Source organism: Parambassis ranga, chromosome 14 (genome assembly GCF_900634625.1).
Source record: "Parambassis ranga chromosome 14, fParRan2.1, whole genome shotgun sequence".
Taxonomy (NCBI): domain Eukaryota; kingdom Metazoa; phylum Chordata; class Actinopteri; family Ambassidae; genus Parambassis; species Parambassis ranga.
In genome coordinates this window covers 3,166,887-3,190,346 of record NC_041034.1, presented here as the reverse complement: position 1 = coordinate 3,190,346, position 23,460 = coordinate 3,166,887, and the positions used below count along the sequence as shown (strand labels likewise).

Genomic DNA, 23,460 nt, shown 5'->3' with positions numbered 1-23,460 from the left:
GTGCAAAGCTGACATTTTGGCCTAAAAGCTGATGGAGAGGTCCCAAACGGAAAATGTGCCTCCTCAGGGGAAGTGAAAGTTCATGGTAATCTGCTCTTTATATTTTTATATTTCTTGGGTAGTATGGAAGTGATGGGCCCAGGGGTGGTGAGTGACTGTCCCTGTCCAAAGACAGGAAATGATGCGATCGGTCTACAAGAATTATGACACACGCTCTAATGGTGGAGAGTGGTGGATGACCCCATAGATTTGATAAAAACATCAGACTTTTGATGTGCGAAAACACCACAAGGGGGCAACTATTACTATTACTGTTGTTTTTTGTGAAACGGAACATACCGGATGTGGTTGACCAACAAAGTGACACGTCCTGTTGACGTGCAGCTAGATTAGCTAACATGGCTAAAAGAGATTACGCAGAATCAGATTGACTGTAGAATCAGTTAAATGAAACAGTTCCTGCCTCATACCTTCCGGTTTTTGCGTTGGGTGTGAGATCAAAATGGTCAAAAATGAACATAAATTCAAAACCAGATCAGGAGCAGCACTTGTTGTTTCTACTACGCACTGTACCTGCATATCCAACACCTTTGGATGGGCAGACCCTTTGTAAAGTTAAGTATTTGAATGTGGATGTTTGTGTGGAAGAACTCATGCTTGGGGACACCCTTAAGTGGCAGGAACTGCAGGCTTCATTGTTAAACTTCAATGACTGTTGCTTGGCTCAGTGGTATAGTGATATAGTGATATAGTATCATACCGCGTACTGTACTCTTTTTGGATTATAGTGACACTTATACTTATACTCTGTAAGTACTGTACTGCATTTAATGTAACTTAATACCTCTGGCACAAGAATTTCCTTCGGGATTAATAAAGTTTTATCTTATCTTATCTTATCTTATCTTATAGCAGGGTTGGTTCAATCCCAACTCCTCCCTAGTCACTGTTGTGTGTCCTTGGGCAAGGCACTTTACCCGCATAGCCTCCAGTGTACTCACTGGTGTATGGCGCTCTTTGCTGGGCTGCCTTGAGTAATTTCCCCATTGTGGGACTAATAAAGGTTTCTTAATTTAATTTAATAACCTCAAAAGCTGTCGAGATTAGTGAGACAAATTTCCTATTTAAGTTGAAGGACTTGTTGCATAAACCAAGTAAAATGTTCTTTCCAGCAGCAGGTTAAGAAGAGAATTCCTCAAAATGTAAACCTTAGCACAGAAAGAGTTTCCCTGTTTGTTTGCCATCTGATAGAGAGCAGCGGCTGAACCGGCTGGCATTGACTTCAACACAAAGTAATGGCTGGATGGATCGCTGAATGTAAATTACAACTGACTGAAGGCCTGAAAACAACCGACTCCCTTCCTTACATGGTTCCACATAAGTGATCCACAGGGACGTGAAATGAGACTGCTACTCTGCAGCTTCATTTATTTTTCCAGCACCGGGTTACCCCTCAGGGGCAAAGGAAAAAAAAAAAACAGATAGTAGTGTAAGCTACTCTTCCTCAGGGAGAGGTGGGGTCACCATCATTCATCCTCTGAAGGGAAACTGTGTTCAGATCTGGACTGTAGCTTCAAGCCTGAGAGACAAAACAAAGTTCTGGTGGGCTCCTTTGCCAACTACACCCCCCATCATTTCCTTTCAAGGACTTTTTCCGGTTCTCCCTCTTTTGGAAAAAATTCCACCATGTTGTGTTTCTTTCTTGTTTATGACATGAGCAGCGATAGAATCAGGCGAGGCAAACAGAAAACAGAGCTAAATTGGATGCAGACCTCGCTTTTTCTCTCCTGTGTGAGCAGCCGCTGAGTCATGGACGAACCTGTAGTTATCATAAACAGTCACACGGAGATCAGACGGACGGTGATTCGATCAAAGGAGGAGCCGTCGAGAGTAGAAAGTGAGAAAGTGGTCTAGTATTTTCTGTCAAACAAACAAAAACATGCACATATTTGTTTTACCCTTCAGGCACTCGGCTGTAAATAAATCAAATTAAATCTGTGTATCACTGAATACCTTAGGTGTTTATCCATCTTGAGTCACAGTCTGTCTCAACAAACTAAACAGGAATAACATCTGACATCTTTAGCTGCTTTTTTTTACAGTAAACATCCAAACTTTCCTTTTTTTATCTGGAGCTTAAAACTTTCACTTAGTTAATAAATAAACTCCTCAACATGTGCATAGATGAGAAAGCAGAAACGTTGGCTGTGTTTGTCCCACAAACATATGCGCTCGTAAAAACAAACCTGAACACTCAAACACAATGTTCCTGGACAGACTTTAAAGCAACATGAGTAAACGTGTTGATTTTTATTTCCTGGCTTCATCAGATGCAGGATGTATGATAGCATTGTCCTGAGTGTGTTTATAGCACAACAACACAACTTATTTAAATGATAATAATAATAATACACTTCTCCCTTAAATCCATGTAACTGTGGGACATATGGTGACCTCTGACCTTTTCCCAGGGTCCCTGATGATACGAGTGTTGTGTAGGAGTGCCGGGATTCTCTGTGGATGAATAACAGGATGGTGTCCTGTCTGCTCGCAGTTTGCCCGTCGGTGAGGAGGCCCGAGGAGATTATGGAGCAAGGCACGGCCTTCACTACAAACGCACATTATGGCAGCAGGCACATTCATCTTCACTGAAATACTCCCAGAGACTGGATTTATATGAACAGTTCTGGTTGTTGTTGCCAGAACTGTTGTTGGACAGGATTGGAAAATAATCACAGGAGGGTAGAATAAAGTGTGAAATCTCGTCGTCCTCAAGACAGTGGAAAGAGAAATAAAGGAATAGGAAGTGCAGAAATACTAACTGTACCTAGAGTTTTTACGGCCTCATTTCTTCTTTACTGTTCAGTTTTGTGTCCGTATGAGAAACTGCTTTAATTTCACTGGATGGGCAGAAACTAGGGATGTCCCGATCAGGTTTTTTTGCCCTCCGAGTCATTTGATTTTGAGTATCTGCCGATACCGAGTCCCGATCTGATACTCCCACACTGGGAGATTTCACACACGCAGCACATCAAGGTCTCGAACCCAGGACCTGTCGCGCCAAAAACGACTGTCATACCCCTACACTACAAGACACAGAACCACCCTGCACAGAAGGCGTTAACTGTGACAGCCCTAATAAATATATATCCGAGTCCTGATCGGGAGGTAATGTCAGATTCCGATCGAGTCTAAAAATCACGTAATCGGGCCCGATTTCCGATCACGTGATCGGATCGGGACATCCCTAGCAGAAACAGAAAGCTAAAACACAAGATACTCACAGATACACTGGATACACATTCTGATGAGTTTAAACTCCAGAAAAATGCAAACCTTTGGCTTGGTTTTGGATGTTTTAAGAAAAGAAAGGCCAAGACAGCATCTTTGGAGCATTATACCTGACATCATGATGCCTTAAAGTAGACATTTCTTTGTCTATCTATGCCCGGCAACTGCTTGATAATAAGTTAAGCTACGTTTTTGGCCGAAACTGAAGAACTATTGTGTTCTTTAGCTTGCACTCACTTGGACAGAAGGGAGAAACAGAAATGAAATGAAATCAACTCGAAGCTGAGGAATGCTGACTGGCCCCTGTGATAAATGACAGATATGCTGGAGAGAACTCCTCCTCAGCCCTTTACACCAAAATATTTCACTACATGTCTCAGCTGTCTGTAATTGTTAACAACAATGCAAACAGACCACCCTGCACACACACACACACACACCACATCTCTTGTTGTTTTTAGTGAGTCATTTGATACAGGTCACTGATGAACTTTTAAATAAGAGGCAGCTGTTTGGTCTTAAGGATGTTTCATCACTTATCCAAAGCGTTTATCATAGTTTTTCTCCCGAACTGATGAGCCATTTTAGGAGTGTGTGTGGAAAAATGTGCACGGTCTTGTACGTGTTGTATGTTCTGTACAGTCTTAAAGCTGCAAATAACCAAAACAGTTTTTGTACCAGGCTGTAAACATGGTTATTTGCCCTGGACATTTTAACATGGGGGTCAATGGGGATTGAGTCACTTTTGGAGGTGGCCACTCAGGAAACTGCACTATTTTTTTTTTTTAAAGCTTTGCGCTTAATTTTTCAGCCCCTGGTGGTTGGTTTGGAAACTGCGCTTCCAGTTCTATAAGCAGCTAACACCATATTTTAGAAGAAATACACGTCTGTTGAATTCAACATCATGTAGGGGGAGCAACTATTTTAGCTTTTTACTCTGAAATTTCCTGTCACTAACTTCTTTAATTCTTCCCTCCCTCTGATTCAGACTTCCTGCTCGTCCTTGCAGTTCCTCGTCAGGTGAATCAGCAGAGTAAACCATGTCCTGTAGGACTCTTGGCACCATGATCCAGGCGCGGGGGGTGGGTGCAGGATGGTAAGTCAGTGTGCTTCTAAACAGAACCACATGTCTTCAGGTTTAGGCCAACCAATCAGAGAGCACGAGCTGGATTTTGAGCCCCCAGGAGTCCACTGGATCACTTTCAACAAGGGGAGGAAAAGCGCCAGAGTGGGGCCAGACTCCACCCGAGAGTGTGCAGTCAGGCTTTTTTTTACAAGTGTGCAGCGCTGACAGAAATAAAACTCAGCACAGAACAGTGTCCAATAAACAAAAACCGCTGTCGCGGATGCTTATTATGAGGCCGTAAATATGTTTTTATATTTGCAAGCAAGAGCCCCCATAAATCCCAGAACCTTTTGCCTGAGCTGATTTCACACCAAGTGTAAGTAGAACAATGACGACCGGTCAAAAATGGTTCATGACACTCTGTAAAATCTGATCCTTGTTTTTCTTTTAAAAACAAAAAGAGGTACCTAACCTAACACGAGAACAAGGATTCATAAAAGTGTTGCTGTGCACGAGGATGACTGTAAGAGAGAAAAAGGTTCTTTTCTGAGCAAGCAAGAGGATCGAAACTTAATGATTAATCTCTGTCTGTCTCATCAAAACTGACAACTGGAAGGTCCACTTCTTTGTTAAACTCCCCGACAGGAATTTCAGTAGAAGTTAGGCTGACTTTCAGGTTAAATATCATCAAATCTTCCAGTAAAGTGAGAAGGAAAGCTATTTTAGTCACCTATTAAAGGAAACATGAGGCATAATGTAATATTTATTAATTTCTCAGTTTAATGGCTGCAATACACCAGCAAGCCAGCAGGGGGGGTTTCTGCGGTGTGTCCTGCTTTGTTTATTTGCAGTTGATGGACTGTAAATAAAGATGGCGACATCACTAACTGGAACAAAAAAAAATCTAGAGTTATATTTTTACCGTCCATAAAATTAAAAGTAGGGTAGGAGATTTTGAAAACTCAGTGAGAGACAGATTTCGAAAGTAAACACACGGCCCTTTCTCTCGGAGCTCATCCCGAAGCCACGCCTCCAATCACATGGACGAGCTGCGGTCTGTGGCTTCGGCCATCATGCACGTACCTCTCTGGTGCGCGCAGAGCAGGAAGAGAGTGACAACCAGCCAATACTCCGCACAGGGTCCACCCGGAGGATTGGCTGATGTTTTTAGTGTTTTATAGCTTCCACAGATGATTCATATTCTTCGTTTTAATGCGAAACTGCCGAACTAATCGGTTGCTATCGGATTGTAAAGAGAAGTTACACTAATTTAACAATAAGTGCATCAGGATGAACCTTTAAATAAAACATTACTTGGGCTCACGAGCGCCCCCTTTTGAACAGAAGGTGCCTTTACCGTGTGTTTAATTGTAACTATTTGCCTCAGTCGATGTGAGGCGGCGCCTCATCGTCCTCACAGCGGGTCCAATTTCTTTGACCTTTGTGCTCTAACGTGAATCAACAGTAAAACCCATAAACTGAGATGTTCTCTTCGGCTGATTTATTGTGCAGATTAAATGATTTCTCTCAACTAGTCATCTAGTTTTGAAAAGGTAGAAAAGAAATGCATAGTTAAAACACACTATGCAAAAACAAAATGCATACTTATTCAAACTCTCACTGCAACTTTTTCCCACTCCTGAATATATCTTACAAAAAGGTACATTGCTGTTTTTCCTTTTTTTTTTTTACAGTACAGTTACAATAAGCAGGAACACACTGTATGTTTGAACAGGGCTGTGCTCTGCTGTATGTTCCTCACACAGAATTCATTCTGCTGCGGCTCTGTTTTCTCTTCTGAAATCCCGTAGGAGAGTTTTGTGTTACAAAGTCAGTCTGAGGAAAAAGGTGATGACAAAATGTGTCCATTAGCAGAGACGTGTACAGTATTTCAAACACCACAACATGAATGCAGTGAATGATGTTTCTGAAATGACGTCAAGTGGACCCCGTAAGACTCCAACGTTTCATGAATGTGTAAATATCTTGCAAAGTATCAAAATATACCGGAGCGCTGTATGTTTGGAGAGGCAGCGTTCCAACAGTCTGGGGCTAAAACTAATCCTTTCACCTCGCTCCCAAATTTGGCAATAAAAAAAAAACACACATGCCATCAGCTGTGGGGAGGAGACGCAACTAATATATTACACAAAAAGGAAAAACACCAGTCTGTCTGAGAATTCATCGACTGGAGTGACTACGGTTGGTCAGGCGGGCTGGCGGCTGCGGCTTCGTCGTTGCTGCTGTCCACCTCCTGCTCCATGGGGCTGTCCTCCTCCAGCTGCTGGCTGGTGTAGTTTGTGATCTCCAGGAAGCCGCTGGGCTCCACCACCACGTTGGACTGGCTGGAGTCCGGCAGGATGGAGTACTGAGGAATCACCTGCATGTGTGACACAGTTTAGAGGTTTCAGTCTTAGTGCTGGTAGCTCAGATGGTGATGATAACGGGTACTGACACATTGTGAAAAGCACTTTCCGTGCCAGTTATAGCATATAACTAGATGGAGGTCTTAGTACCAATCACAGCATGTTGTTACAGTGCAGGCCTCCGAGTGGTATCGGCCTTCGATCTCTGTTCTTTCTGTGCTGACACAGAACGTATTTCTTATGCTGCGTTTCCCATAAAATTGCTCAGAAATGTTCATTGATGATCTCAAATGTTATTAAAACACAACAACACATGCTTCATCTGCTGAACATTTGCAAGTGAAATTTAGTGCTGTGTTTGTTGGCAGGATTTGAAACCTGATTTGAATAAAACATCCACAGCGGGTGTGTTTGTGCATTACTTTTCAAGTCTGAGAGCTGTCTTTGTTTAACAGCCTTCACAGCTGCACATGCTGCTAATGAAGTCAGACAGCGTTTATAGTTGTGGGGACGAATCCTCTGTTTGTAATTGTGATGGTGCTGTGGCACAAAATTAACTGTTTAACCTTATAGCTTATAAAATATCTATGTATCCGTATTTAGGAGACGATCCCCTGTCTTCTCCCATGCTAATGTAAATGTACATAAAAACAGAAATCCATTGTTGTGATTTAACCCCTCACCTCAATAACTTCCAGGTTCTCTTTGCTCCTCTGTGCTGCCAGGCCCGGCATGCAGCTGAACTGCTGGGGCTTTGTGTGGGAGTGGTGGTGCATGGTGGCCCCGGAGCTGCTGATGAACTGGCCCGAGTCCAGTGTGCCGGACACGGCCTGGACCTCCAGGGTTTTCCCAAGCGGACCACAGTCACTGGAGGAATCCACTATCATGGGCTCGGTGCTTGGGTCGATCTCTGCCTCCATCATGGAGATCTTCAGGATGTCTGACACAGAAGACTTCTCAGCTGAGGGGCCGCAGCTCGACTCTGGGACCAGCTTGGCGGCGGCCTCGCCGCTGCTGAAGACGGAAGAGGAGTGGTGGGGGCTGCCAAAGGTGATCTTAGTGAGGGCGGCGCTGTGAGTGATGATTGGCTACGAGGTAAGAATAGAAAAGAGAAAACACAATAAGGTTTTAAGGGGGTAACGGTATGTTTTGATTCACTGTGGACTTATTTTTACTGGAATATAATGTCCTCCTCCTCCACCTCCATGGTTACAGCACTATTATGGCTAGAAGTACCCACTGAATTTATTATGCTGGTTAATTATGACTGGCTAGTTGTTTTTTTTATTTATAGAACCCTAATACTGAAAACTCGGGACGTAAAGGTTAACGTGCATGAAAATAATATTACTATTTCTAAGCTTAGGTTCATATTTTCATCATGCATCGTCAGGAACGGTGATAAGATACCAGAGTGTACACAACAACAAACTGCACACAAGAGAGGCTGAATTATTATTTAGTCAAAATTCAGTAATAGCGGAAGGTATCGGAAAGTCAGCAGCCACCATCACATACTGTAATAAAGTCATTTCCTGTTGTTTATCAGTCTGTCACAGCGTCACAGTCAACAGAGGAATAATCTGTTGTATCTGGCAGACAGGTAGGGAAACCCCAGCAGCATCAGACCTCCTGGTTATGTAACAGAATTTGAATTTGAGACAATCTCAGGTAGTTTACTGCCTGAACAGGTGTGAATGTGCTCACCTGGCTGCTGGTCTTCTCTGTGCTGACGGGGTGGTGTGCCTGCAGTGGAGGAGGGTGGGACATGGAAGTGTGCAGTGGCCTGTGGTGAGATGTGGGGGCTTGCTGGAGCTTTGGGAGCTGTGGTGTTACCAGGGGCTTAGGTGGTGTACCCGGGGTTGTTACCTTTGCCACCGACTGGGTCGGAGCCGCTGGGGGTCTGTCTTTGGGACTCTGGGTTAAGGTCTGGGGTTTAGGCTGACTCTGTTCTCGTAGTTTGGGGATTTTTTTCGTCAGAGGAGTGGAGGAGGAAGAGGAGGGTTGAGGTTTGCTCTGCAGCTGTGGTGGTGGTGGCGGTGGCGGCGGCGGCTGCTGGGCTGAGGTGGAGCTGTGTCGGCTCTGCTCGGCCTCTGTCTGGCTCAGATGGGGCTGCTGAGCTCCTGTAGAGTGGGCGGTCTGCTTTGTGGCTTCTGAAGATGCTGGTTGGCTGGAGCGGTAGAACAGGCCGGTCTGGGGGTCCAAGGTGTCACCTTCCAGCTCGCCCACCTCTAAGATGGTCTCAGTTTTACTGTGACTGTCAGAGGGCTGAAACAAAAAGAGAGATGAGAGTGAATGGGACATTAATCTTCTCATTTAAGGCCCCACTTAGCGATCTCCAGCAGGTTACAAGTCAATACATCATAGTAAATTCCTAGTAAACATCCTCTCTCAGGCGGTAATCCACAGACCCGTCTCACTGTTCCAGTGAAAGCAGCTTGCATTGTTTTCTTTGGTGCCCTCATAGAACTGAAAAACACAGATGGAATTCCATCCACCTGCAAGTGAGACATTTTTTGTGTTCTGGGTGGAATGGCCCCAAAATGTGTACGCGCCCTTATGCCAAAAACTCCTTTAGTTTCTGTGTGTTTTTTGGCCTCTCTGAACTCACCACGTGTGAAGCTGCAGAAGAGACAGCAACCGGTTTGGTTACCACAGTAACCTGGCTGCTGCTCTTATGAGACATCCCCAGCTGCTGACTGGAGGACATGATGACATCATCGTCCTCTGAGGTCTGGCTGGCTTTACCTGTGGGAGAAAGTGCAGTCAGATGGTACAGATGTGACGCTGGAAAAAAAAAAAAACAGAACCGATATTCACGATGTGGCATATTTCAGGTTTTAGTTTTAAGTTCCACTGAAATTGTCACCAACTCACCAAAAACAGGAAGCTATCACACACAAACACATGACGTGTGACACAGGAGGGCAGACACAACTGCAGAGGAATTACCTGCTGTGACATACTGCGTGCTGGGTTCGGCCTCTGATGTGGAAGGTCGCGGTGACTCCGGGCTTGGCTTCTTTTCCTGGGTCAGCTGGATGGGCACCGCCATCTGACTGAGGTCAATGGTGTGCTGCCTGGATTTAGACTCTCCCTTCTCCTTCACTGTGGGGGGGAAAAAAGCAGAAAGAAGTTCAGTCAGACATGTGCCTGCACATGCATCTACACACAAACGGCTTTTAATACCCCGTTCACACTGGGGAAAAAAAATGTGGCTTAAGCAGGATTCGGCCGCATCCAGATCAATCCAGATGTGTTTTTTTCCGAGTGTGAACACCTCGAATCCGGCTGTATCCAGTTTGATTTCAATCCGGCTAGATCCACCCACGAGAGGGGGATCTAGCCGGATTGAAATCAAATGTGGCTCAGGTGTGAACGCAAATGTGGCGAGCGAATCCGGCTAGCGACATCCGCCGGTTAGCGTCATGCTACTTCCGGTTCATGGGGCGCAACACGGGACAAAAACCGCATGATGCATGCGCACCTACCGCGGTGTGAACGGACTCTGTATATTACGAGGCGCCACCTAGTGGTTTGGAGGACAGCAAACATGCTGGATGAAGCCGGATTGAGTGCGGACACAACTGTGTGCTAGCCAGATTTGAAAACACATCCAGCTTAAAGGCTGTCTGGGCTCAAAACCACTAGGTGGCGCCTCGTAATATGGCTAATGTGGCTAGCCGGATTCGCTAGCCACATTTGCGTTCACACCTGAGCCACATTTGAGCCAATCCTGCTAGATCCACCTCTCGAGGGTGGATCTAGCCGGCTTGAAATCAAACTGGATTCAGCTGGATTGGAGGTGTTCACACTTGGAAAAAAACACATCTGGATTGATCTGGATGCGGTCAAATCCTGCTTAAGCCACATTTTTTTCCCCAGTGTGAACAGGGCCTAAAAGTCTTCATATTAACTCCTTCACACTTTCTAAGAGAAAGAGTGCCTTTCCAAATTTTAATGGGGGAGGGGGGGTGGGTTAGAACTTCAGGGTTAATTTAAAAGCCTTTTTAGTGAGTAACACTGAACCCGAGTTGGTTTACAAGAAAACTGCACAGCAGATGTGTACCCTGGGGAAATGATGGGATTAATGCCTCTGAGCTGCCGAAAAGAAAAAAGAAAAGACTTTTAATTTGAAACATCTGTGCAGGAAGTGTTGAGTCTAACTAATGGAAATAAAGTGAGCAGTTAAACATGTCAGAGGGTTCCAGTTTTTTCAAAATAAAGCAGGAGCAGATCAGAAGCACAGAAGCCTTCACACCAAAATATGATGTGACACTTAAAACTTAATCTTGTTGTGCAGTTGATGACTGCTTTTAAGGCAGACATCTTTAGGGGATTTTTCAGTCAGGTGCACATTAATATCACCCGCTGCTCTTTAGGAACAAAACATGATTCCCACATTTACATTTTCCGGGAATCTTTAACTTTAGTCATCAACCCTGTTCCACAGGTTTGCCTTGTCCAATGAGCTTATTGTCAAAGCAATGCCTCAAGGGCCACCGGGTTTTGGGCTTCACCAGTTCCTTAAAGGCTGTAAACATTTGTTTGACAGCAGACAAAGATGATAAAAGCCTGTCAGGGTTTTTTTAGCTGCATGTATTCATTCCTGAGTAAGTAATCAAGATGGCGCCGGGTACGGACGCCCTGGTGTTTTGGTGCGCTCTGTTTTGTTTGTTTTTGTGCATAAACTGTGTGTCTGCATGCTCTTACACCAGAGAAGAGCTCATGAACATCAGATATACCACACCTGTGGACTTATCTCCAGTTTTGTTAGCATCTGCTGCCGATTTACTACACGTTTTAGTTAAAAAAGTGAGACGCCGGCGCAGAGGGAAGAGAGCTGGTGCGCCTCCGCAGACGTACCTGGGATTTTTCTCTCTAACGTCCGCTCACTTAGCAACAAAATGTTGATGAGAAGGAACAGGGACTTTTCTTCATCTTGTGCTTTGTGCTTCACAGAGACCTGGCTTTGTGAACTCCAGCTGCAGCTGGAGGGATTCCAACTCCTCCGAGCAGATCGCCACAGGGAACTCTCCGGTAAAACCAAAGGTGGAGGTGTTTGTTTCTATATCAACAGTGGTTGGTGTACTGATGTGACTGTGATCTCCCAGCACTGCTCTCCTGCTCTGGAATACTTATTCATTCACTGTAAGCCATTTTACTCTCCACGTGAGTTTGCTTCATTCATTCTGGCCGCTGTTTACATCTCGCCCGGTGCGGACGTGCACGAGGCTCAGCGTGCACTCGCGGATCAGATCCTGTGTTTGGAGCAAACATATCCGGACTCCTTAATTATTGTCCTCAGTGACTTTAATAAAGGAAACCTGAGCAAAGAACTCCCGAAGTACAAACAGCTGATCAAATGCCCGACCAGAGAGGAGAACACACTGGATCACTGTTACACCACAATAAGCGAGGCATATCGCGCAGTGCCCCGTGCTGCTCTTGGACTATCTGACCACGTGATGGTCCATCTGATTCCTGCATACAGACAGAGGCTGAAGCTCTCCAAACCTGTGGTGAGGACATCTAAAAAGTGGACCAGCCAGGCTGTGGAGGAGCTTCGCTCCTGTTTTGAGACAACGGACTGGGAGGTGTTCAGGGCTGCCACTGATAGTCTTGATGAGTATACAGACACTGTGACGTCATATATACAGTACTGTGAGGACAGTATTGTGCCAACACGCACCAGGGTGAGTTATAACAATGACAAACCCTGGTTCACAGCTAAACTCAGACAGCTGAGGCTAGAGAAGGAGGCTGCTTTCAGAAGTGGGGACAGAGACTGCTACAAACAGGCCAAGTACAGGTTTAGCAAGGAGGTGAGAAGTGCTAAATCACTGTACTCTGAGAAAATCCAGCAGCAGTTCTCTGCTAACGACTCTGCCTCTGTGTGGAAAGGACTGAGGCAGATCACCAACTACAAGCCCAAAGCCCCCCACTCAGCTGACGACCTGCAATCAGCCAACAGTCTGAACGAGTTCTACTGCCGCTTTGATGGACTATCAGCCAGCCCTGACACCTCTCCACACACCTCTCCACACCCCATCAACACGGACATCCACATCAAAGACACCCCATCAGAGTCCTCCTTGCCCCCCTCCTCCTCCCCCTCAGCTGCCCTCTCAATCCTGGAGGAGGATGTTAACAGGCTGTTCAGGAGACTGAACCCCCGCAAGGCTCCTGGACCTGATGGTGTGTCCCCCTCCTCCCTAAGACACTGTGCAGATGAGCTGACTCCAGTGCTCACAGACATCTTTAACACCTCTCTGGAGTCATGCCATGTGCCAGCCTGCTTCAAATCCTCCACCATTGTTCCAGTTCCCAAGAAGCCAAGGATCACTGGTCTTAATGACTACAGACCTGTGGCACTGACGTCTGTAGTCATGAAGTCCTTTGAGCGCCTGGTACTGCCCCACCTCAAGACCATCACAGCCCCCCTCCTGGACCCCCTGCAGTTCGCCTACAGAGCTAACGGATCTGTGGACGATGCTGTCAACCTGGCTCTTCACTACATCCTGCAGCATCTGGACTCCCCGGGAACCTATGCTAGGATCCTGTTTGTGGACTTCAGCTCTGCTTTCAACACAATCCGCCCAGCTCTCCTCCAAGACAAGCTGTCCCTGCTGCATGTTCCAGACTCCATCTGCCGGTGGATCACTGACCTCCTGACAGACAGGAGACAGCATGTGAGGCTGTCTCGGAAACAAGGACCATCAGCACCGGTACCCCCCAAGGCTGTGTACTTTCCCCTCTGCTCTTCTCCCTGTACACCAACTGCTGCACCTCCAGCCACCAGTCTGTCAAGCTGATTAAGTTTGCTGATGACACCACCCTCATTGGACTCATCTCAGACGGGGATGAGTCTGCCTACAGGAGGGAGGTGGACCGTCTGGTGTCCTGGTGTGCTGACAACAACCTGGAGCTGAATGCCCAGAAGACAGTGGAGATGACTGTAGACTTTCGGAAAGTGCCAGCTCCATCACCCCCCCTCACCCTGACAGACACCCCCATCTCCACAGTGGACTCTTTCCGCTTCCTGGGTACCACCATCACCCAGGACCTCAAGTGGGAGCTCACCATCAGCTCCCTCATCAAAAAGGCCCAGCAGAGGATGTACTTCCTGCGGCAGCTGAGGAAACTCAAGGTGCCAGCCAGGATGATGGTTCAGTTCTACACGGCCATCATTGAGTCCATCCTCACCTCCTCCATCACAGTGTGGTACGCTGGGGCCACTGCCAGGGACAAGCCATCTATCCAAGACCTGTACATCTCCAGGACTCTGAGGCGTGCAGGTCGGATCACAGCTGACCCTTCTCACCCTGGACACGGACTCTTTGAGCCACTCCCCTCAGGCAGGAGGTTACGGTCCATTCGGACCAGAACCTCACGCCACAAGAACAGCTTCTTCCCCTCTGCTGTTGGACTGTTGAACCGTAATTAATGCACTGCTCTGCACTGTCACTTCACAAGGTCACTTTAGTATAGTCACTGCATATTGATGACTATCTGCACTGTTTACTCCATCTTGCACTACTAGTACACTAGTACCACCTCACCGACCCATGTGGTACCTGTTACATTATTACACTGTTCCACTCGTTCATATAAGGGTCTATGTTTGCCAGTACAACCACCATTCATTTTATGTTCTGTTCATTGCATGTCTGTTATGTCATGTCAATTTAGCCTTACTTTAGTTTATTTACCTTAATTTTATCTTAGTTCTATCTTATTGCATGTTAATTATTATATGTTCTTTGTATGCACCAATCACAAAGGCAAATTCCTAGTAATGTGAACCCCTTCACTTACATGGCAATAAACACGATTCTGGTTCTGGTTCTGATTCATATGACCTGTCAGCATGTGTACAGGTGCAGCCCTCCCTCCTCCTGTTCTCTGTCAGTTTACATTTCTATGAAATAACAGCTTCACCTGCAGTCTGCTGCAGCTCCAGCAGGGCTTTGATGGTGGAGGTGGCAGACTGGGATTCTCCAGCAGAAACCTCCTGGTAGATAATAGTGGGACTGGACTCCACAGCCACTTCCTGCTCAGTCCAATCCTGCTCTCTGGAGGATATCACATGCACTACAGGCTGTTGCTCTGAGAAACCAGAGAAAAGACCACTTTAAAGGCATCTGACAGCAGTCACTGATGTTTTCTGATATACCATCAGTCAAAGTGTTCATACCTTGGGTGCTGCTGTGAGAGGCCTCACCGGCCTCTGTGAGGCCGCTGGTGTCATCTTTTGCAGGCGCATCCTGGCCTGAAGTCTGACACTGAGCCATCTCTACAGAGCGGGTCACTTGCTGCAGAGTCTCAGTGACCAGCTGCCTGGTCTGTTCGCTCACCACCGCTGTCTGAAACACGGGCTTAGGCTTGATGAGAACCTGGAAGGAGACCACAATAACACCTGTGAAGCTGTGCTCTTTGAAGGAAACTTTGACCTCTTTTTCAGTAGTTTTTCAGTCTTTGCAGTCATTTTATCTGTTAACATCAAAGCAAACAGCTTTGTTGTAAAAACCCCTGGCAGACCCATTTATTGATTTCCCCCCATTCATGTATTTTGTGACTGGAATCCAGCTGCTGTGCAGGGTGATGCTGTGTTATCACAGGCAGACATTTAGAGAACCAGTGCTTTAAACTGAATCATGTATTCAGCTGTTTTCTTCCATTTTCAGTAAAAGACACACAATATGAAAACAGTTTTAATGTCACAGAAACATAGTTATACTTGTTGGTGGAAAGTGTGTCTGGTTTTTTTTTGTCAAATTTAAAAATGTGAGCTGATTTTCCACATAGTCATTGCATGTGTTTTGTGGAAACTAACTGTGGGTGTCTGATACAGTGTGCTCTACAGTACAGTTTAATTACAACCATCTGACTCACTGACCTCAATTTCCCTTTACTAACTGAAAACAGAAACTAAATTCAGCCTATATTTAGACTGGAGCGGCAGGTTTGATATTGAAACTATGACGCACTGTTTCTAAATGAAGCTAGAAGACGTCAGCAGATTATTGGTGGAGAAAAAAAATAACTTTATTTCGTTGTTATGACTTGACATTTATTGTGACCTTTGTAATGGGAACAGACGCTGTTTACCCATTCACTGCTCAATGCTTCGTGTCAATGCTATTTTATGGCTGCAGAAAGCACCTGGAAACGAGCAGGATGGAATTCACCCACTCAGAATATATTTTGTTTTAAATTCAAATTCCCCCAAAAGATTTAGAAAGACCATCTGTCTGGCATCCAGACTCTCGAATCCCACACAGACATCTGGGGGTTTGTCAGAAATATACGAGACTTTCTACGGAATCATAAAAAAAAAAAAAAAATTAAGCACCGGAGCAGCCGGTGTCATAGAAAGCCGTTTGTATTGTTTATTACAGCACTATACAACACTAGGCAAAAATTGTCTGTTGATGTAATGTGATAATCACACCGACGATTACCAGCTTACTCTGCACTTCCCCTAAACTTTATGGTTTACACTCTATCAGCTCTTCGTGTCAGTTTTACAAGCAAAACTTTATGGTTATGTCAGCAGTGTAAAAACAAAAGGCTTAAATAAACCAAATGTGTCATTTAGAGCTGGAAAATCAAGCTAACATCAAAGTGTAATTCCACAGGAGGCTCGCGTTTACTATTCAGCAGTCCAAATATTCAATTATTTATTTATGTATTTTACTTTTTTTTAGTATTTTTTTTAGATTTGCTTCACCTGATATTTGTAGGGCATGTTTCACCTAATTGGTGGAGGAATAATTAGCATAAATGGCTCATTTACAACAGCACCTTAATTTAGTTTATTTGAATTTACAGTCATAATTGTCTCTAGGCGCTTTACAGACGAGAGAGGAGGACAAGCATGACACATCCGTGAGTGCTGTTCCTATTACATATTAATAGAAAATATAGTGTTTGGCTAACACTTAGCATATAGCAGCTAAAGAGCTAATTAGTTTTAGTTCCAGAAGTAAGACGCTAAGAAGAGAGTCACATGAGTCCAAATGTATGCTAACGTCGTGCTATGTAAACACAGCCGTGTGCGCTAACATGATCCACTGTATCCTCTCCATACGGCGATACTGTGTCAGTGTTGTGGTAACAGCAGCGTGTTGCTGTGCCCGAATAATCACTTAAAGCAGTTTGATAAGATGGGTTGTGTTGCAGTGTAGTCTGCAGCTGTCAAGAGGGAACAGACTGAAAGCAGCAGTAACACTTCATTAAAGACTCATTTCAGACCCGGGATGGGGGAAGTAAAGGGAGGAAGAGTAAAGGGTTATATATGTGTCAGCCTATAGAAGTGGGGATTTCTCTCTACTGTTTCAAATGTAGGTTTATATTAAGTACAAACTCTCACTTCCAGCAAAAAGCACGTCTGCTTCTTGAGAAGAATGCAGTTTACAATGTGTTCCCATTTTTGTCTTATTGTCCTTTAAAACTGCTCTTTTGTAGTCACTTAACCCTGCGGTTACTCATCAGTCAGCAGATCACATGTTCATCCACTTGATGTTTGTCATGTGATAACCTCAATGGTTTGTGGTTTACCAGGATGTGATGCTGGTTTTTCCTCACCTGCGTTTTACCCTGCTGCCCGTAGACGATCTTAGTCGGGATGATCTTGGTGGCGGTGGACTGGGACCCGGAGCTCATGCCTTTAGGCTGGGTGACGATCATCTTGGTGATGGGCCTAGAGGCAGTGATGATGGCAGGTTTGGTCCCCTGAATGGCCTGCAGGCTCTTCTCGCCCTGCAGCAGAACACAGAACACACGATGAAGAACATGAAAATACTGGAACTCCAACTGAGATTCCAAAGTGCATTTGTGAAATTTACAAATAAGGCTTAAATATGTCAAATACGCCGTCAATAACATGTTATTATTATACAACAGGCCGGGCTCAAACACAAACTGAAACATAAATATCTACCTGACACTAACTACAACACGTGAATGACCCATTAACTTGCCAGGTTTGTGTATAATTCAAACAAGTATGACTTATCAGCTCGAGCTTTTATAGAAAGCGAGGCTCTCTTTTTTATTGGATGTGCATAGTTCTGAGAGGCTCCGTTCACACCGGAGAAAGTCATTCCAGCTAGAGTAGGATTGAGCCCAGACAGCCTTTAAGCTGGATGCGTTCAGACCTATTTTCAAATCTGGCTAGCACACAGTTGTGTCCGCACTCAATCCAGCTTCATCCAGCGTGTTTGCTGTCCTCCAAACCACTAGGTGGCGCCTCGTGATATACAGAGTCCGTTCACACACGTGTGCGCATGCGCCATGCGGTTTTTTTGTCCCGTGTTGCGCCCCGTGAACCGGAAGTCGCACATCGCTAACCGGAAGTAGCATGTCGCTAGCCGGATTCGCTCGCCACATTTGCGTTCACACCTGAGCCACATTTGAGCCAATCCGGCTAGATCCACCCACAAGAGGTGGATCTAGCCGGATTGAAATCAAACTGGATACAGCCGGATTCGAGGTGTTCACACTCAGAAATAAACACATCTGGATTGATCTGGATGCGGCCGAATCCTGCTTAAGCCACATTTTTTCCCCCAGTGTGAACGGGGTATTAAAAACTGACCCCAGCATTTAACAGCGTGGTGACCACATTCTTCCCGGGCAGGCCTTGTATGGTCGCCCCTTTTCCTGTCGTTTTCTGCACCACGATGACGTTGGGCTTGGAGGTCATGGGGATGGTGGTGATCTTCGTTGTTGTGCCTGCACAAAGGGAATAAAATGATTTATCATGCGACTGATCCCGAAGTGCTGTTGGCCTGCAGGCGAGCCACAGGACGTCACTTCCCCACCTGACACGATGTTGCTGCTGATGATCTTCCCGCCCAGAGTTGCCAGAGACTTGGGCACCACTGTGATGATGCTGCCGCTGGTGGTCTTCACGTAGGTGGTCCCACCACTGGAGGCTGATATTCTGGCACCAATGCTGGGACTGACCGTGGGTCTCGTATAGGTGGCCTGTGTAGCTGCTCACAGAAATACAGTGTCAGCCTCACATATTCACTAATCATCATATTTGATTTTGAGCTTTGGCTCCCCCCACCTGTTGCCTGAGTGACCAGCTTGGTGGTCATGATGGCTCCGTTGCTACTGACAACCATGATGGGAGATGAGCTACTGCTGGACAGAGCCACTGATGATGGTTTGGGCAGGATTTTACTGGGCTGTACCTGCTGAGTGATGATCTTCACTCCTGCACTCACACAGATTTTAACTTTAATTTCAACACACAAAAAAATCCAACAGACAGACACTGATGTAAAAGTAAAGAATGAATGAGACACATAGTCAAAGTGAGATATAAGAGATTAAAGGTCAAAAGAAGGAAGGACGGAAAGAGGCAAATACAAGAAACACAACAAGTGAGAGATAAAAAGATAAACGTAAAGAAAGAGATTAAAGGAAATCGAGACTCAGAGTGAAAGGAAACAGCGGAACAAAAGAACAGATAAAACAGAATGAGTAAGAAATACATTAAAGAGAATAAGAGAGAGATAAGGAAAAGAAAGATTGCTGCTGACCAGACTCTTGTTTGATCTGGATTGTGGGTTTGGCTCCCGGCGAGCTGCTGGTGGTCTGAGTTTGGCCTACATTGGAGGCTCCCAAAGGTGAGCTCTGCTGCAGCTGTTTGGGCGACTGCTGTTTGGGGAACTGGGCCAGGATCTGAGTGGGTGAGCCTACCAGGGTCTTAGGTGAGGGAAGTCTGGCAGAGGCGACCTTCACTCCGGCTGAAGCTGCAACAGCGAACAAAGAGATGAGGACATAAACTGGCTGTAGGTCACCTCAGAAGAAGCCAAATATAAACCTGTATACACCAACATATAACTGATAAAGCTGCTTGGACGAGCAGCGAAACATCTTTACATAATTGTACAAATCCCGCAGCCCTGCTTTGAGCTCTTGAAACTTATATATACCTCAGAAGAAGGTTTATAGCTTTCTGCTGCCCCCGTGTGGACAAACATATCTATTAATGCTGCTCTATTTTTGCAAACAAATACAGGTGACAAAGTGCTGATGGGGACCTACATGGTGTGACGGTCGACATGACCACCGATGGTGAGGAGGAAACCACTGTTGTCACGGCAACGGTGGTAGGGTTGGATGATAGGCTGGAGCTGGCAGGGAAGACCATTGTCTGCTTTTGTGTGGGTGTGGCCAGCATAGAGGTGGCACCCAGCTTGGACACAGCAGCGTTGTTGTGGGTGTGAGACTTGGACAGGATGTTGGGCACGAAGTTGGAGCTCGGAGAAGTCGTCACAATGATCACCTGATCAATAAATGATGCAATTAAACTCACAGGAGGAGTAAAGAAAAGACATCCAAAGACACGCCGCTCACCTTCTGCGTGGTGGTGCTGGTTGTCTGGATGGTGGGCTTAGTGAAGGTGATCTTGACGGGGGACAGGTGCGGCGGCAGGGAGTTGGCGATGCTCTGCATGATGTTGCTCATCTTGGGGCTGCCGCTCACAGGCACCGTGATGTTCTTGGACACAGGCGGCGACATCTTGGTGACCTCCTTCAGCATCACCGGTGATGAGCTGGATGAGTTTGTGCGCCGACGCTTGCGAGGCTTCTCATCTTCATCAGAACAACTAACGCCTGTGAATGCACACAGAGGGCAAAATTTAAAATGTGGTTGGGATGATTTACAAAAACATCTGCGCAGCTGTCCAGTGGAACCGTCATAGAGGTGTTCCTAAACAATAAAAAAGTCTCCATTATTCCCCTGAGGGGGCCGCCTCCTCCTCCGTTGATGTCACTCACTTTTGACGTAGACCGTGCTCCCGCTGGGCAGCACCACCACGTTGGATGAAGGGCTGGGCGGTCGTGGAGATTTCACCGTTGCTCCTATTGGCCCGCTGGTCGCCGTCGCGCTGGTGGAGGTGCAGGTGGTGCTTGTATAGGAGTAACATACAACCACTACACAAAAGAAGGAAATGACATCATCATCATCTAAACTCACATAAACGCCTACAGCAGCACAAAGCAAGGTGTTTCAGGCATACCTTCTTTGTTTCCCGTTTCAGCCGGCAGCAGCATAGAGGCGTTCTCATTGGCTGTGGCGCTGGCCACAGCATTAGCAGTGACCGTAAAGGCCGTCTGTGGGACCAGCCTCGGCATTAAAGGAACAAGCCGGCGTCCTTCAATGGACCATTCAGACGAGCTGTTGGGACCTGACATGCTGAACACACACAGGTAAGTACTTTAATAACATGTGTAAGCTACGCTTGCTGCTCAGTTTACAGATGAGAGCACTTACTGATACGCAATAGTAGTGAGGCGTTCATCGTTAACAGCCCTGCGGACCTCTGCACGATGGCGCTCTGTCGAGATACTGCGAGGAGGAGGAGGAAAGGGTCATTAAAATAAAACTCTGTGAATTGTTTCTGTCAACAAACAAAAAAAAAACTGAAGTTAGTCACCCCAAGATTTTAGTGAGCTCTCCCAGCAGATCCTTTTTGTCCTTAGTCAGGTCTCCCTGTGCTCGCAGGGCACTGATGACGCCGGCATACGCTTCCAGCTCTGAGGGACAGAAACACACGTCAAACACCAGCCGGCACGGGCTGTAAACACTGATTATCTTTGATCTTACCCAGTTTTCTGAGGATTCTTTTGCACTCATCCCTGCCCAGGTCCAGCATGGTGGGCCATACCACTGGCATGGTACCAGTCAGCACTGGTTTCTCCAGCTGAATCATTGGCTGAGCACAGAGTGAGAAATGATAAAGGGTTAAGACCACATTTCCCATAATCCTTCAGAATGCCTACTTCTACAGAGCTCAACAAGTACATTTTAGTTAGTAGTTAGTTAATATGGTAATAAATTGAGATTATTAAAATTAATCCTATTTAAACATTTTTCAGAAGCACAAATTAAGTTGCTGGATGTAGTTGTATGTTGTTGGCTTTAAGCTTGCCAACCTGGAGGAGGTGGCGAGGGAAAGAGTGCTGGCTAAACTGCTGTCACTCATGCTCGAAGGAGCGGTACAGGAAGTCATTCCTGCCGTCCGCCATCAGACTGTATAACTCCTCAGTGACTGTCAGAGCTGTGCTCACTAACTCTGTGTTTTTATCTTCTTGTCTTCTTTGATCTGCTTTGTGTGTGTGTGTGTATGTACATTTTCTTCTTCTGTTGTTGCTGCTATGTGTGTGTGTATGTGTATATAAGAGTTTTTGCTTGTGTTTATTGTTCTTTGATATGCTGCTGCTACAACTTAATTTCCCCACAGGGATTAATAAAGTTAATCTCTGTCTATCTAGAGCATAGTTGTGAGCTGAGGCACATCTGAAGAGTGAGCAAGTTTTGGAGGTTGTCTATTAGAAATCTTATTCAAGTTCAAATTTCTTTGTGACCTGTTCTAGTCAAGAGCACAGAGGGGAGAAGCCCCACTAGACAAACACAGGTGTTTACCCTGTCCCCGTTTAAAGGCATTGATGTTTTAAGTAACCAGAACAAGACCCTACATGCTTTTTTACCCTCTTTTATTTCCATTAAGTCTTAATTATTGGACAGTTTACAGTGATCAGCACCGCCCACCTCTGGGCCTCTCAGTAACTACAAACACTGTGGGAGAACAAGGCCAGCCACAAAAGAAGATGGCAATTGGTTTGATCTAAATGTTGCTTAAAACAAACACATATAAGCCACAAGTAACAGAAAGCTCCACAAACCAGGAAGACTGGAATACTGTGCTGTATCATCAGGGCAACTAAAGTGCAAGCAAACCAAGATTTAACTTGTTGTTGTTTTTTTCTCGGTCAAATTATGTCAGTGCAACGGAAAATAGCACGGATCATCAAATCATCCGATACAGACCAAAAACGTTAAAATACCTTCATACATGTTTGCTGCAACGTTTAACATATCGTCATGGTGAACATTCATCAGAGTAACAGCGTGTTTTTATCATCGCAAAACCATTTTCATGGTATGATGCTAGCTTAGCTTAGCTTAGCTATTCCTATGAGCCAAATCAATCTTACCATCCGTTAGCAGGGCAACTTGGTAAATCCGACATCCAAACAAACATGGCGGAGCACAAGCCGTGTAGCGAACCTACAACATCGTGTAGTAATTCTCCAGTAACGCTGATACCAAAAAAAACAGAATCTAAACTGCACAAATAAGCCGATCTCCCCCAAAGATGTGTCAGTGTTTATGTTGTCTGCTAAGTAGCAGCGGCTGGCCTCTGGATGTATGAGTTTCTTCTTCGTGTGCGGATACGGGAGCATTCTCTTCGTCAGCGCAGGCGCAGTGCTGCCCCCCTACTGGTGGGGCATTATAATCACAACACAACCGCCGCTGCTCAGATAGCTTTAAACACCACCTAAAACCCATACGGCCTGTGCTGGTGGACTTTCTGAACATTATTAAACACTGTTAAGTTTTATGTGTAACTGTGTTCTTATCACTTCCGGTCCTTTGCTCTACTTATAACACCAAACAATCCAAAACAGCATGTCCTCATGTGCTGCTTTGTCAATTCACAGCCAAACAAAAAAACAAAACACAGCACCAGATATGTGAGTAATTTGCTGACCAGTTTGTGTCAGGCTAGTTTTGGTCTGATCTTTATGGTGTTGTTGAACAGTGTTAAAAATATTCAAGTAATTAATCAATTTATGAGGGGTGGGTCAAGTAAAATCTACAATATATAGGAATATATTTTAAATAATATAATTCATTCACATTTTTACT

General features: G+C 45.5%; 1 protein-coding gene across 2 annotated transcripts; it reads right to left on the bottom strand.

Moving 5' to 3' along the window:
- Positions 1-5,856: 5,856 nt before the first annotated feature.
- Positions 5,857-22,949, bottom strand: emsy (EMSY transcriptional repressor, BRCA2 interacting). Of its 2 annotated transcripts, none has more exons than XM_028421870.1 (20): positions 22,746-22,949; positions 21,355-21,463; positions 21,185-21,284; positions 21,022-21,096; positions 20,768-20,943; positions 20,526-20,681; positions 20,101-20,360; positions 19,789-20,029; positions 19,281-19,493; positions 18,803-18,952; positions 18,552-18,725; positions 18,326-18,462; positions 17,314-17,487; positions 14,921-15,119; positions 14,665-14,832; positions 9,676-9,831; positions 9,335-9,510; positions 8,431-8,991; positions 7,407-7,811; positions 5,857-6,737 (listed from the first exon to the last, which is right to left on the bottom strand). In XM_028421870.1, exons 1-20 carry the CDS (start codon positions 22,746-22,748, stop codon positions 6,555-6,557), a joined length of 3,816 nt encoding a protein of 1,271 aa, XP_028277671.1. In that variant the 5' UTR covers positions 22,749-22,949; the 3' UTR covers positions 5,857-6,554. The 2 variants fall into 2 exon arrangements, with proteins under 2 accessions (XP_028277671.1, XP_028277672.1); XM_028421871.1 differs by having other exon boundaries at positions 9,335-9,471.
- Positions 22,950-23,460: the final 511 nt, after the last annotated feature.

Coding starts and splice junctions, on each gene's coding strand:
- emsy (XM_028421870.1), bottom strand. Junction 18,726..18,802: donor GCTGGTCACTCAGGCAACAG/GTGGGGGGAGCC, acceptor TTCTGTGAGCAG/CTACACAGGCCACCTATACG. Junction 8,992..9,334: donor CTTCTGCAGCTTCACACGTG/GTGAGTTCAGAG, acceptor TTTTTGTTTCAG/CCCTCTGACAGTCACAGTAA.